We start from the raw sequence: 16247 nt of genomic DNA on the forward strand, positions 1-16247 counted from the left end.
CCTGCTGTGATAAGAGAAAGAGGAATTCAGTATTAAAGCAAATTTTCTCTCTAGGTTGTGGACTGAAAATTCATACAAGAAAATGAAAGATGTTCAATATGTCTTTTTAGTATTTGAAAGATATTTTAGCTCAAGGCCTGGATTAATATTTTTCAGATATTGAAATTATTGCAAAACAGTTGTTTTATATGTTTGATAATAGATTAATTATTAAAGGCTAAGATTAAAATTAATGTATTATATTAAAATTGGGGTTTTAAACCAAATTTTGGAAAACTTGATGGATACAAAGTAATCTTCAGTATAATGGAATTTTCTGAAAACAGACGTGTGTTCTTTAAAGTTCACATATCAGTCCTTTTAGCAGTTTCATGTCTAGAATAATGAAGTTAAACTAGTGCAGATTGCAATCAGTTGATAAAATTGTTTTTAATTAAAAACCAGAAAATAATTAAGGTATATTTGATTATATTTTGGAGCTATGAAAACAGGTGTAATAAAAATATAATAATAATCTTCATAATGCTAATTATATTTAGTGTAAACACTTTTGTAATAATTCGAAGCCAATTATACTTTTTTATTTCCTCATGGGTAACATAACACAGAGTAAGTATAAGCCTGCGAAAGGGATGACTTAACACAACTGTTGATGCACTTCGAGTGAAACATCTTTATCAAGTTAATACAAGAAGCAGTCATGCCCTACTTGAATTACTCCTTTATAATGGCTGAGCAGCAGCCTGGATGTGGACTTTGAAATCCTGGGAAAATAAGATGCATGCATGCATTCAAATGTCTAAAGTCTTTGCTTTAGAGCAGCTGTAAAATGTTGAAGTGAGATGTCAGCTACTAGCTGTTGTCTACATTTTTAGTCTGAAGGGAGATGTGATCATTTAATTGCTAACCAAGGTTAGTATTATTTTAATCATTGCATCCTCAGTTCAAGACTTTCTATTTTCAAGAGCTGTTTGAACATTTAGGACCTAAGAATCAGAGTATTTATCTGCTTTTTGCACACTTTTAATGCACAGATTATTCCAACTTTATTTTAAGATCTTATTTGGTTTGTTATAATACATAGATTTTTCTAAAACTTTTATTGTGCTTGTAATGAGGGAGTAGTAATCCTGTAGATTTGTAAAATATCGAAATAAAGCACATGTATGGGTAGCAATTTCAAAAATGCTACTTGTGAGCTCACTAAGGACATTAGAGTATAATAGCTGGTAAAAGCCATGTATTAAAAGGATGTCTGTCTCTTTGTACTGTTAGGATTTTGCATCTTGCACAATCTTTTGCAGAGGACTGCATTGCCAGGTTCTTGTCTTCTCAGCTTGATACCATGTTTCCTTTGAAAAGATAGACATGTAGGAAATAAACTGTTCAACTTTAATTTTTCTTCAAATGATTGCACAATACCAAAGAGTGTGCATCCCATTACACTTGAATCAGAGATTTTTGATAAGAAGTGCCAGATGCTGTGTCTCAAGTATCCTCACACTTCCCAAGTCAACAGTACAGAAGTAACCACTCTTCTTTTATTGCAGGAATTGTACAAGCTGCTGTGACACGAGGTAGGAAGGAGCAGGAACACCCAGTTTTGTATGTTGGAATATCTGTAAGGGCTGTGTGAACTTTGTCTTTGTGTTGCACTTTGGAGGCAGACAACAATGTCCATGTTGTATCTATCCAGCGATACTCATAATCATTTTACAGCAGTTGGTGAGACTGCAGGAGTCGTTACTCAAGAACCATTCAGGAATTGGTCAAGTAGTTTTTTCCTTCTTATTTCTGTTACAAATAGAATTAAAATTCCTTGTACTTCATTTAAGTCTGTTTCCTGGAACAGGGCATCTCTAACATGCACCATACAAACTTGTTTTTTCCCCTGGAAAATCACTATCTCAAAATCGTGATGGAAGGAGGAGGTGTTTTCTACAAAATGGCAGCAAATTAAGCCACAAACTCAAGAGATTGTGCCTTCCTTCCTGTTAATGGGAGAACTGAGAGGCAAGAATAATTCACCTTAAATGTACAAGTGTGATGGTTAAAATCTTCACTAATATTTGTCCAAGGCAGCACTACTAGAGGTATTGGAGATACCTTTTGGAGATTACTCTTTGCACAGGAGTTAGCAGGGCTTATTGAAAGAACTTTAAACTAGATTTGAAAGGGGAAAGGGATAAAACCAGGCTTGCTAGAGATCAGCCTGGGGGCAGCACACCAGTGTTTGAGGGGCAGTGTGCTAGCAAGGTCCTTTGGTCTGCTGTCTCAATGGAGGTAGGGCATGGAGATCCATGCAGCAGCAAAGACACAAGGGTTATTGATATGTTAGAAACCACAGAAGCATGTGAGAATGGTCACATAGGAATTAAGGCTTCTCCCCCCCAAAATTAACCCTAATTGGTTAATAAGCCAACTGAAGTGCATCTACACCAGTGCACACAGCATGGGCAACAAACAGGAGGAGCTGGAAGCCATTGTGCACATGGAAAACAATGATATAGTTGCCATCAAGGAAATATGGTGGGATGAGTTGCACAACTGGAGTGCTGCAATGGATGGCTATAAACTCTTCAGAAAGGATACACAGGGAAGGAGAGGTGGCAGGGTAGCCCTGTATGTTAGGGAGTGTTTTAACTGTCTCGAGCTTGATGATGGTGATGAAAGAGTTGAGTGTTTATGGGTAAGAATCAGGGGGAAGGCCGACAAGGCAGATATCGTGGTGGTAGTCTGTTATAGACCACCCAACCAGAATGAAGAGGCAGACAAAATATTATATAAGCAGCTGGGAGAAGTCTTACAATCCCTAGCCCTTGTTCTCATGGGGGACTTCAACTTACCAGATGTCTGCTGGAAATACAATACAGTGGAAACAGTCTAGGAGGTTCCTGGAGTGTGCAGAAGATAACTTCCTGACACAGCTGGTGAGTGAGCCTACTAGGGAAGGGGCTCTGCTGGACCTCTTGTTTGTGAACAGGGAAGGACTTGTGAGTGATGTGAATGGCTGGAGGCTGCCTTGGGCACAGCATTCATGAAATGATAGTTTCAATTTTTGGAGAAGCGAGGAGGGAGGTTAGCAGAGCTGCTACCTTGGACTTCCGGAGGGCAGACTTTGGCCTGTTTAGGACTGGTTGACAGAGCCTCTTGGGAGGCAGTCCTGAAGGACAAAGGAGTCCAGGAAGGCTGGACATTCTTCAGGAAGGAAATCTTAAAGGTGCAGGAGCAGGCTGTCCCCATGCCAGCGGGGAAGACGACCGATGTGGCTGAACAGCGAGCTTTGGCTGGAACTCAGGAAAAAAAGGAGAGTTTATGACCTTTGGAAGAAGGGGCAGGCAACTTAGGAGGACTACACAGATGTCGTGAGGTTATGCGGGGAGAAAATTAGAAGGGCCAAAGCCCACCTAGATCTTGATCTGGCTACTGCCATAAAAGGCAACAAAAAATGTTTCTGTAAACACATTAGCAACACAAGGAGGGCTAAGGAGAATCTCCATCCCTTATTGGATGCTGGGGGGAAACATAGTGACAAAGGATGAGGAAAAGGCTGAGGTTCTTAATGCCTTCTTTGCCTCAGTCTTTTATAGTAAGACTGGTTATTCTTTGGGTACCCAGCCCCCTAAGCTGGAAGACAGGGAGCAGAATGAAGCCCCCATAATCCAAGGGGAAATTGTTAGCGACCTGCTACACCACTTATACACACGCAAGTCTATGGGGCCAGATGTGATCCACCCAAGGGTGCTGAGGGAGCTGGCAGAAGTGCTCACCAAGCCGCTTTCCATCATTTATCAGCAGTCTTGGCTAACCGGGGAGGTCCCAGTTGATTGGAAGTTAGCAAATGTGAGGCCCATCTACAAGAAGAGCTGGAAGGAGGATCCGGGGAACTACAGGCCTCTCAGCCTGACCTCGGTGCTGGGGAAGGTTATGGAGCAGATCATATTGAGTGCTATCACGTGGCATGTACAGGACAAGCAGGCAATCAGGCCCAGTCAGCATGGATTTATGAGAGGCAGGTCGTGCTTGACTAACCTGATCTTCTTCTATGACAAGGTGACCCTCTTAGTGGATGAGGGAAAGGCTATGGATGTTGTCTACCTAGACTTTAGTAAAGCCTTTGACACTGTTTTGCACAGCATTCTCCTGGGGAAACTGGCTGCTCATAGCTTGGACAGGCATACTCTTCCCTGGGTGAAAAACTGGCTGGATGGCTGAGCCCAAAGAGTGGTGGTGAATGGAGTTAAATCTTGTTGGCGGCGGGTACAAGTGGTGTTCCCCAGGCCTCAGTATTTGCACCAGTTTTGTTTAGTATCTTTATCAGTGATCTGGATGAGGGGATCGAGTGCACCCTCAGTAAGTTTGCAGATGGCATGAAGTTGGATGGGAGTGTTGATCTGCTTGAGGGTAGAAAGGATCTACAGAGGGATCTGGACAGGCTGAATTGATGGGCCGAGGCCAGTTGTATGAAATTCAACAAGGCCAAGTGCCAGGTCCTGCGTTTCAGTCACAACAACCCCATGCAGCACTACAGGCTTGGGGAAGAGTGGCTGGAAAGCTGACTGGTGAAAAAGGACCTGGGGGTGCTGGTCGACAGCCAGCTGAGTATGAGCCGGTAGTGTGCCTAGGTGGCCAAGAAGGCCAATGGCATCCTGGCCTATATCAGAAATAGTGTGGCCAGCAGGAGCAGGGAGGTGATTGTCCCCTTGTACTCAGCACTAGTGAGGCCGTACCTCGAGTACTGTGTTCAGTTTTGGGCCACTCGCTACAGGAAAGACATTGAGGTGCCTGAGCATGTCCAAAGAGCAATGAAGCTGGTGAGGGGTCTAGAGAAGTAGTCTTATGATGAGCAGCTGAGGGAACTGGGGTTGTTTAGCCTGAAGAAAAGGAGGCTGAGGGGAGATCTTATCGCTCTCTACAACTACCTGAAAGGAGGTGGTAGCGAGGTGGCTGTGGGTGTCCTTTCCCAAGTAACAAGTGATAAGACAAGAGGAAATGGCCTCAAGTTGCAGCAAGGGAGGTTTAGATTGGATATTAGGAAAAATTTCTTCACTGAAATGGTTGTCAAGCATTGGAACAGGCTGCCCAGGGAAGTAGTTGAGTCACCATCCCTGGAGGTATTTAAAAGATGTGTAGATGTGGTGCTTAGGGATGTGGTTTAGTGGTGGACTTGGCAGTGCTAGGTTAGCAGTTGGACTTGATGATCTTAAAGGTCTTTTCCAACCTAAACGATTCTATGATTCTGTATAGCCAGGGAGGACAGTATTTATCTTACACTGTTGTGCAAAGTGGAGCATTTTGGAATGGTTTGCATTGCTCTTCTCCACTGAGGTACTCTATGGGCTGCTCCAAGACAATGTTGGAGGGATGTTTGCAAGAAGGATGCACTAACCCTTGTAGCTTTGACTGTGGCTTGGCTCTATTTGACGTTAGCTGCCACAGTTTGTCACCTCTTCTCAAATGGCAGCAGCTCAGCTAGCTCTAATAAATGGTTTCTGTATATTGAGGTGTGGATATACTCGAGCAAGTGACTCCAGAACATTTGTTTTTAAGAGCCTAGAAATTAGTAATTAAGAAGTATAGTTGTACAGAAGTAGCATGAGGTAATGCTAAAGGAACAAGATGGTTTTCATTCATTTTCTGTGAGGTCGTCCCACAGTGGTGTTGCAAGTGAATGCTGTTATATTGGGAGCCACTATAACTCAGGATCAGTTACAGCAGCATTTTGGTCCTGACTTTGAGGAAAAAGCAATATCTGAGTTCCCGCCACACTTTCCGACATGGGGCAGGCAAAGTTCCGCCACTTCTGTCTAATACAGATTCCTCTGTATGCTCCTTTTTCTTAATGTTCTTTCTAGGGGAGGTTATTGTCTCTTAGTATAGCAGCCAGCATGTAGGACTGCTGCTTGTGTGCTCCCGAGCCTTTGACTAGCCTTTGTGGATAGTTGTTTTGGGGTTCACAGCTCACCAGGCTATGAATCCCAACAGCACTGGAACATAGAAGCCTTCCTACTGCTGCTGCTTCAGAGAAGTGGAACCAGTGTAACAAATAAAAAAATTAATTTTGAGTAGTAAAAATGTGAAGCTAATGCAGCTTGCAGTCCTACTCCTTTTCTTTTTCCAGAGAATTTTATTTGTTTTCTCAAGAGAGATAAAGCCCTCTTCCTACCATTAATTTCTTAAACTGCAGTGCCGGAATAAGAATTTGGAATGGCCAGAGTTCATTTCTTAATTACAGTTGAAAAAAGTGGGAATGCCTAATTACTTTTTACCAGACAGCTGTCATAATTTTCCTAAATATTTTCATGTTTAGCTGTACCTGTATATATACATACATGTGTGTAAGTGTGAGGAGAGAAGAAGATATCTATTCTCATTATATCTGTGAACAGACTGTTCTGAGTATTGTTGAGATTTGGGAGGAAAGCTTAGAAAAATGATGTTGTAATCCACAGTACATTGTTTGACCTACTCCTATAAATATATCAGAGCTACAACTTGAGAGAAAATATAAATCTTTTTAGCTCTAGATGCTCTTGTTTCCCAGAGGATTACAAGTGGAACAGGAGGACAGTTTCTTTAATTCCTTTATCCCTGATTCAGTCCCTTTGCAAAATCTCCAACTGGTTCTTCATACCCCAGGAAGAATGCCAGCCAAACACTTGGTGGTTTTTGATGAATCCTACCTAGTTCATGTTAGTACCAGTCAGTGCAGCTGACATCTTTTAGGGAAATGCAGACAAACTCTCCTTATATATGGTGTGATAGAAAATAGAGTAGTAGTTGATTGAGTTTTTCTAATATTTTCCAGTACTTTTTCCTTCATAAGATAGGATAATAATAAAATATCTTTTGACATAATAGTTTCTTCATAGTTATTTTAGGGATTTTTACATGACTCCACCTGGCCTTGGCCTGTCATGAATACATTACACCTGCAACACTTTTAAATGAAGTTTGCATGCCACATTATCTTATACATAATAGATGTTTTAGTTTATATAAACCTGTATCAACATAATGTTAGAGAAAAATCAGTATTTTGAGCTTTGTATGGCTGCTTTACTACATTTTTAGTGTGCTATTATAAATTAAATTATTTTCCAAACAAACAGGCAGTAGCTAATAAAGATACATGTCATCCCACTGGAAATCCTAGATAAAAGCTATTAAGTATGGCAGCTTGAAATATGTAAAAAGTGGTTAGCATCACTGGTTTTAGTGCAGGAGTTTAACGACATTACACTTAGAATGGTAGAATGTGCCTTGCATGTCAGTGTGCCAATGCAAATAATATTCAGACATTTCTAAGGATTTTTAACATGTTTCTTCTGTGAAGTGCAGTTTAATATTTAGTTACTGATAGTGTCCATTATTATTGTTACGCTTTGGATCAAGGAAAAGATAAAACAGTCTGAATTACAAAGCATTCAATAGTTTGAATTTTCTGCCTAAGGAATAACAGAAAGTAGCAGACTGAAGTTCAGATTTATATGGTGAATAAGTTTGAGTAGTTTTCTGTGCCATTAGCGGAACAAATTAAACTTTTGCTGGTTGAGTGCATGTACCTAAACAGTGTAGTGTGGGAGGATTATCAGCCAGTTAGTCTTATTGGTTTATTGGCAGCAGAGCAGATTTAGACCAAATTTTCCCATGGCAGAGGTACTGTATCAGCGATCCCAGAAGTTTTCCTAAGAAATTTATGAAGTGGTATGGAAGTAAATTACTGAAGAGCCATCAAAGCAAGTATGTTATTAATTGACAATTCATTGACTTCATCCTTACTGCTAGTTAAAAGAAGAAAAAAAGGATTAGGATTCAGCCTATACTTTGAAAGCTGCGTGAGGTCTTTTGTACGATATTTCAGTTAAGCTGTAATTAATTAACTTAATTAAACAAATATTAGTAAAAGAGTAAAAGCACACTTATTCTGATGGGTCTATAAAAATAGTCATAAGATCAATCTAAATAAGTAATGGAAAGTGTGAATCTGGGTCTGGTTAGGGCAGAGTGTAACACTAGTTATGTTTGATCTTCTGAGAAACTTAGTCCTTCCTCGAGCGAATCTCTCATTAAACCTCACTGACTAACTGCTGAAGAACTGCTGAGTCATTACCCTTCAGGTTAAGGTCAAAAATATATTGCTGTTTATTATACTGGACCATTTCTTTGTGCCCAGGTTTAATGTTTTTAATTCAAACAGCATTGCAACTTGCTTTCGCTGTTTAATATTTTATGTATATTAAAAGAATGGGCTAGTGATTACAGTAGAAAGAAGCTATCTTGTGTTAATTCCTTTTTCTTCTATTAAATTACTGGTCCTAGCTAATTATTTAACTTCTCTGTGTATCAGTTCATCTGTAAAAATGTATGTTACCATCCATGCAAAATGCTATGGGAACTACCATAAGATTATTTTCAGACTCCCACTTGGAAGGTATTACATGAAGCCTGGAATTTCATAGTAGTTAGAGTATTAGTGAGCATGCTGTAGGTTTTTTAAGCATCTAGTATTTGAGATAGGAATTTAATTCCTGCCAATATTAGGTGGAAATAGAGGTCTCCTTAAGCACTATAAAAACCCCCAAAGCTGTTTTTCCCAGATTAATCATGTATAATTTAAATTTATAGGTTTTTTTTATGTCAGTCTTGATTAAGACACATAGATTTAATGAGAGGAATATTTTTCCTATTGCTAATAGTCCCTAAAGCCTACTACATGTAAAACACATGAACTCTCTCCCCTTCTGCCTTTTTCTGATGCCTGTGAACTTTTTCTGTTGCTCTGAATGGCTGATAAATTGTTTGCAAGATAGGAGGGAGAATGCTTTACTTTGACTCAGAGTTGAATTTCTTGAGAAAATATCATTCTGAGCAGTGTGTCCATAATGGAAGCTATTACAGAACAGTTTACTTCACTATCAGGTTTTTTTGCCAATTTACCCATGAAAGCAGTCTCGTAGAAATCTGCTTAATCAGTAATACTGTTTTGAAAATAAACATTGTGTAAGAATCTGTCCTTTTCTATTAACAGCTCCAAACATTCTAAATAAATCTAAGTAATTTTTTTTCAGTCACCCATGATATACTTCCCTTCTTTGATATTGTCGGTTTTACCTACTTTGTTCATGGTACTTCAACTTTGATCTCGGCTAATTGCCATTAAATTCACACCGCTTACTGACTTGGCAAGCCAGAGCAAGTTAATGCTATTCATCATAAGGAGACCAGTTACTTTATTCTGTCCCCTCTAGGCATGTGCTTGTTTGTTTAACAGCAAAATTATTTGAGCAGTTTTACATATGCTGCTCATACATTTTCCATATGAATATCAATAACACAGCAGAATTCTACAACTAAAGGGTTTTAAATGTGTTTATTGCTTAAGACATGGGTATATTTAAAGATATTTTTTCACACTGTTTCAAATGCTGCTTCTATCCCACAGTGAGATTTCACATCAGGTATTTGGAGCTTGTCCTTGGGTCAAAAAAAGATTTTTGTTTTTTTGGTGGTTCTTCTCTTTTCAGAATAAAGATTGCTTTTGCCTGCTAAAGCTATTAAAATGCATTTAAATGAAACAAATGCAGGCTTTTTTTCTAGGGTTATTCCCTCCCCCCACACAAATGCCAGAGACTGTCCAATCGTGGGTGAAGAAAAGACAGAATCTCCCAAGTCAGTGTCTGTCCTGGGGCATGCCCACTGTCCTTGCCCAGCTGACATTGTGGTAACTTCTGGGCACTGCATAATTTACCAGCATTAATGCTGACTGGGAGGAATTAGTTTATTAAATAAGTATATTAATTTTAAATATTTTAAAATATTAAAACCATATTTTAAATGTTAAACAGTTCTGATGAAGCAAGTATGTTGTGAAAAATTTAATATATATTAACTTAAAGCTTTTTTTTCCTCCAAAAGGAGGAGGAGTGTGTTCACTGGGAAATTGGATAGTGGTTATTTTTAACTCCCCAATCCAATAGTGCCCTTAAGAAATATCTATTTAGCAATAATAGTTCCTTTTCCCAGAGGATGTAATGATAATGTGCATTTGAGGCAAGGTGTAACATTTAATGCGTTAATAATAAACTAAGAATAAACAAAAATCATGAAGTAGATTTTTATAATCCATATTGTTAAAATGACTCTTAATTTGAAACTGAGGAAAAACTTCAAACGTGTTTATCAACATTTTTACTAAATCCTCCTGAAGGCAGCTTGGGAGATAATAATAGTAGTTCACGCATTTGCCAGTGTTTGTTGAATCTGTCAGAACTTCTTTGACCTTAGTTAATAATAAATTTTCTGCATTGTGAGAAGAATCTTTTTTATATAATCATCTCTCTTTAGAAAAAAAGAAGACGGAAGTAGATTTGAAAAATCAGAACATGTTTTTGTTTGTAGAAAAATGTAGAAATGCTGCTGTTGTTGTGTTGTGTCCCCCCTCCCCCCCAACATTCAAATTGGATTTTCTGATTTTAATAAAAATTCTTTGTGGGTTTTTTTTTGGTTTGTTTTGGGTTTTTTTTAACACATATCTGTTCTTTGGTGAGGTTTTTTTGGTTTTGTCTTGGTGACTTACTGTTTATTTCCACTTACTGGTACCATCTAGTGTTTTTTGATGTCTGCCTTAAGTCTGCAGAACTAATCTTACTGGAATATTCTTTGAATTTTAATCTGCCTAGACTTTTTAATGAATGTTTATATCACTGCATGGAACAGCTAAGCTGTCTACCGCAAAGTGTTATAAATTTTGATAACTAAGATAATTTAATTACCTTTAATTTTTCATGTCCAATATATGGAATGAATAAGAACGTGGAGAGGGGAAAAAAAAAGTAACACCAGTATGATGGGGAAAATAAAGGATAAACCTGAATTTGCAGTAGGACCGAGCAAAAGCTATTGGACAATACTTCTCAAGAAGTGCTGAAAAACTACAGTAAGGTGAACTGCATCCAGATGCAATGTTACCATTCTCCATTACTTTGTTAAATGCTAGGGTTCAGTAATTAGTGCAGTTTTGTTGTTGCTCTTGTTTTTCTGGATAGTAATAGGTTATAAGAATCAGTTTTAAAATAAATGCTTCATCGTGCCATATTTGTTCAAACAATTTCACACCGCAACAGCTTGCCTGTAAAGTGCATACAGTGCAAATCAAAGCAGAGCTCAGCTGGGTGCCAGAAGCACTGTAGCCAACTGTGGAAGTAGAAACCTCACCTGAACTGACTCTCTTCCTTCTTACATCCCACGCTAATAAGAAAAAAAATTATGTTCGCAACAGTTCTGTCAGGTGCATGTGCTAGTGTTGTGGTTTAAGCCCAGCCAGAAACAAAGCACCACACAGTCGCTTGCTCACTCCTCCCTTGCCCTGGCCATGGTGGGATGAGGAGAAAATATAAAGGCAGGCTTGTGGGTTGAGATAAGGACAGGGAGGGATCACTCGCCACTTACGGTCACGGGCAAAAGACAGGCTCAACTTGGGGAAGAAACTAAATCAATTTAATTTACTACAAATCAAAGCAAAACAAGGATATTAGGAAGTAAACCCAAACCTGAGAACACCTTCCCCCCACCCCTCCCTCCTTCCCGCCTCAACCCCACTCCCTGTTCTCTCTCCCTCCTCCCTGTGGCGGTGCAGGGGGACGGGGAATGGGGGTTGGGGTCAGCTGGCCACACCTTGTCTCTGCCGCTCCTTCCTCCTCAGGGGGAGGAGGACTCCTCAGCCGTCCCCTGCTCCACCGTGGGCTCCCTCCCACGGGAGACAGTCCTTCACCAACTTCTCCAACGTGAGTCCTTTCCGCGGGCTGCAGTTCTTCCCGAACTTCCCTGGCGTGGGTCCTTTCTGTGGGCCAATCGTCAGGCACAGGCTGCTCCAGCGTGGGCTTTCCCATGGAGTCCTGGCCACCTTCGGGGGTCTCTGCTCCCCCGCTCCCCTCCATGGGCTGGGGGGACAGCCTGCCGTCCCACCAGGGCTGCAGGGGCATCCCCTCCTGCGGCGCACCTCCTCCCCTCCTTCCTGACTGACCTCGGTGTCTGCAGAGGGGTTCCTCTCACATTCCGATCCCCTACTCACTGCCGGTTCCCCTTCTGAAATCTGTTCTCCCGGAGGCGCTACCACCGTTGCTGGTGGGCTCGGCCTGGGCCAGAGGCGGGTCTGACTGGGAGCCAGGGAAGCTTCTAGCAGCTTCTCACAGGAGCCAGCCCTGAAGCCCCTCCCCCGCTACCAAAAAAACCCGTGCCACACAAACCCATAACAGCTAGGAACTGTGGTATGAGGATGGCTAATAGTAGCCTCACCATTAAAGGTTTCAAACTACTGTGCGTATGTATTGTGTTCAGGATTGTTTTGTGTCCTTAGGGTTCTTCATCTCATTTTGGAATGATGTAGTGTAAAAGCTTTTTGGTTTTGTTTTGCTTATGTGATACGGGTTTCTCATAAGACTCGTGTTAATGTTCAGGAAGCAAGATTTGAATAAGAGGATGTTTCTTGTTTTAGTGAAGTTTGAATTCTTTCTCCAGAAGAATAAAATGTGATGTGAGACAGTTAAATACGGTAAAAACTGAAATACGCTGTCCAATCTAAAGTCACTAGACCACCCAGGTTTGGACCACCCAAGGGACCAACAAAAGGCAATTGCCTGAAAGAGCTGGCCTTTTACTAGAGGTCGAACAAGTTGTATTGCAGATCTTGGAAATATTTGGTAGTGATTTCTTAATGCAGTTGGCTGCATACTGAAGTTGGTCCTTAGTTCTAAGTTCCCACTGTATAAGCAGTGTCCCTCTGAAAATGGCTCTCCTTATTTACTTATAACCTTAATGTTATGTTTTTTTCCTCTTTTTAGGGCAAAAGTAAAATTAGTAGTTTAACAATGTTGCTACGGAGCAGAGATTTCAAGTTATTACAGAGTTTTTGTGTAGTGTCACATGTAAGTGAGACTTTTTGAATGGGGGATACTTGATCTATGCCACTTCTAGGATTTGCAATGAGAATCAAATCAGAAGCACTCATGTAAATAATTCTCACTTGAACTGCCTTAAATGTACTTCTGTTTGTGAGAAATAGTACAATATGAAACCAAGTAATTCAACATTAGAATTGCTCTGTTCCCAAGCTTAAATGGCCTTTGGAAAATGTATAAAATCTCTTCACTTGAAATTATTGAAAGTAGCAGGTTTTGTCCTTTAAAACCACAGTAAAGTAATGTATATGAACTGTGTAAATAAATATTTTCCATGATTGAAAATAGGCAGTGCTGGGAAATTCCCTTAAAGTGTTTCCTGTGGCAATCATAATTTCAAGATCGTTTCCCATTCCTTTCTTTTTCAAATTTGTTAGATAAAGTGTAAGTCATGTAACTTAACCAACCCAAACCAACATTTTTATGTATATGCTTTTGTAGCAGTAGTGTTATTGTGATGATGATAACTTAAAGATATAAAGAAAGTTTGCTGAGAGGTTATACCTTCTATTACACCAACTGTTATTTGGGTTCAGAATCCCTCCATCATGTCTCAATAAAATATTATATTTCCATAACCTTCTCATTGCAGTAGCTAGAGAAAATATTTAAAAGTAAACAGTGGCACGTTATGCAAAACTTCTCTAAAGCATATTGCTTTATTTCTTTAGCACTCTTTTCCATTATAGGTTTTATTTAATATCTAGTTTTCTGATTTTTCTTTTCATCCTTTCTTAAAACTAAAATAAAGGTAGCATCTTAATTTCTCCCTTTTTGTAATCTGCATAAAGCACCAGCTAACTAATTAATTAATTTTACTTCTAGTAGAGGAGTTGAAACTTTTTATAGATGCAAATCTGTGTACTTTCATAGTGTTTTATTCAATCTAAAATGTATACAAGCATTCTTATGGCCCTCCTGAAAGATACGAAGAATTCCTGTTTCTTTGCAAAATAGGAAGAAACTTTTGAATAATGAAGACTTCAATTAAAGCCCTGTAAGGACCTGAGGTAGTCCTTACACAAGGACCAGCAAGATACAGAGCATGGCAGGTTAGATGATGTGCATGGTGTGGAGGGAGTACAGATGGGATACAGTGTAAACACCTGAATGTTGTGCCTGTGTATTGTTGTGGATATATGTATAGGTGTATACACTAATATTGATCTATGCATTAATAATAGTTTAATTATCAAATTAATATTATTCATATGTAACTTCTACAGCTACTACTTTCTGCATTTAATTATGTTAAATGCTGGTGAGGCAGAGCATGGAATAACGGACCCAGCCTGTTTTTTTTAATTATTATTTTATGTATGTGGAGTATAAGAATATAGACTTGGGTCATCCACACCATCAAATAAATTGCAGATACCAATGTAATAACAATTTTAAGTCAGAGTAGTTCACAAAACATCCAGTCTACATGTCCTACAAGCCATAAAGCCTTTCTGTTTTACTACCCTATAACAAACTGAGTAAAAAAGAAAAAAAAATCCTTAGATAAAGTAATAGAGAGTACACTAATTATGTTTTTAATTTCTTTTAATAAACAATAATATAATGAAAGAATACCAGTGATGAAGAACGTGGTCAGCATTATTTGTAGGTATAGAGATAAGTTGTTTATTTTTATTACCAACCTTTCTAATTTTCCTCCAGTTCCATAATGCTAATAATTCGTTGCAAGTCTACGTAAACACACTCCCGATGAACAGTTTTACTGAGGGGAATGTTCTCGGCAGGGCTTTGTTAACCTGACATTCTGTGGTTTCGCCTCATAAAACTAGTAAAGGGCTCTCTGCGTGGAATGTTAATGGGGTGAAGTAATGAATGCAGGATGGGATGTAAGATTTGAGCATGCATAAAGTCCTTACTTGGGGGTTTTGGAGGAGATCCTTGCAGACAGTAGCTAAGAGATAAAAGCATTGGGATTTTTCTTTTCTTTTTTTTTTTTTTTGGCTAACAGATCTCTCTGCTGGAAAATGGGCTTTGAAGTTTAGTGGTGGTATGAATGTAAAAAAGTAATAAAAAATAAAGGTACATACATTTCTTTTAATTTGGTCTTGGTGAAAGGAGCAAAGTTGAGGGTCATCTTGGTTTTAACACAATTTTAAAAATTGTTCCTATTTCAAAACAGTCTTATAAATTAGGTTCTTTTTAGTTGTGCAGTAGTATACTATAATGAGATTTTCTTTAAGAGGAATGTTGCTTGTGCCATACCTTTACTTTCTTTTCAAAAGTAGTACTTTGGGAAACATTCGACTAAACTAATTTAAATTCCTGGAATTTGTAATTGCTTTTCTGGGGAAAATATATTCAATACTTTCCTTCATAGTTCCCAAGGAACCAAGCAGTGAAATTTTTATACAAGGCTAGTGCTAATTAGTTACATTGTTCAGGCATGACCTGATCTTGAATTTGCTGTAAAGGGAATGAAAACATCTATGGATGAGCTGTTTCTTGCTCTGTGTAAGAGTGATGTTTGTTAGTTGAGGGCCCAGATCAGGTCTGGTGAAAGCAGGTGTATTTATTTGTGTTACAGTAGTGCCCACCCATAACTGTCAGTCTGAGGATTTTCGTCTTATTCCCCTTCCTTAATGACGTGGTCACTTCATCCTCACTACTCTGTGTTTAAGTGCTGCTCCATCAGAATGGCTAACCTGAAGAGCTTTAAGCTCTCCCTGTAACATTTATTAGATACATGATAGTGAGAAGGGAAGGATAATTGTGATTTGAGACAGGTAATCTTTGTTTTGGAGTGGGGAGTGTCTTTTTTTCCACAAGACAGAAGATTTTTGTATTTCTTGCTGAAGTACAAACAGGCAGTTGCATTAGAATAAGGTTTCATGATATGGAATGACAAGTACTGGTACTACAGAGAAAGGACGCAGCTAGTTTTGGGAATAAATACTAATTCAGATTCAAGGAAAAAGAAATGACCACTAAACAGTGGGGCTATGATAAACTAAACGTTGGGAAAATTGCTTACTAGGTAATTTTAAAAGTAGATGGTCTTAGCTGTCTGATACTAGACAGGGGCAGGGGGCAGACCTGGACAAACTCAAATTTACCTGTTTACTGGCATTTCTCTACACATCTGCATCTAAGATGAATGAAAGAATGGGGTGAGCATCAGTCTAGATCACTACTTTCAATTTTCAATAAGTTTTGAGAAAGCAAGAAAGCACTGGAAGAATACAGGTGTTGGTTATGTTGGGTGTAAGGGGAAAAGAGGAAGAGTTTAAAGGGAGACAGGATAACCTTTGTAGTACTAGCATTGCT

At 39.1% G+C, this 16247-nt stretch overlaps 1 protein-coding gene across 5 annotated transcripts in view; it reads left to right on the forward strand.

Moving 5' to 3' along the window:
• The window catches only part of VPS13B (vacuolar protein sorting 13 homolog B), a 486539-nt gene that overhangs the window by 169728 nt on the left and 300564 nt on the right, over nt 1-16247 (forward strand). Inside the window, exon 20 of one of the 5 annotated variants that reach the window (XM_069779763.1) lies at nt 1551-1651. The exons of the other annotated variants lie outside the window; for them this stretch is intronic. Coding sequence (XP_069635864.1) covers nt 1551-1636 — 86 coding nt within the window. The 3' untranslated portion in view covers nt 1637-1651. Of the gene's footprint in view, nt 1-1550; nt 1652-16247 lie in introns of those variants that run through there. 5 annotated transcript variants of the gene reach the window in all.

Source organism: Haliaeetus albicilla, chromosome 3, assembly GCF_947461875.1.
Source record: "Haliaeetus albicilla chromosome 3, bHalAlb1.1, whole genome shotgun sequence".
In the NCBI taxonomy this organism is placed as follows: domain Eukaryota; kingdom Metazoa; phylum Chordata; class Aves; order Accipitriformes; family Accipitridae; genus Haliaeetus; species Haliaeetus albicilla.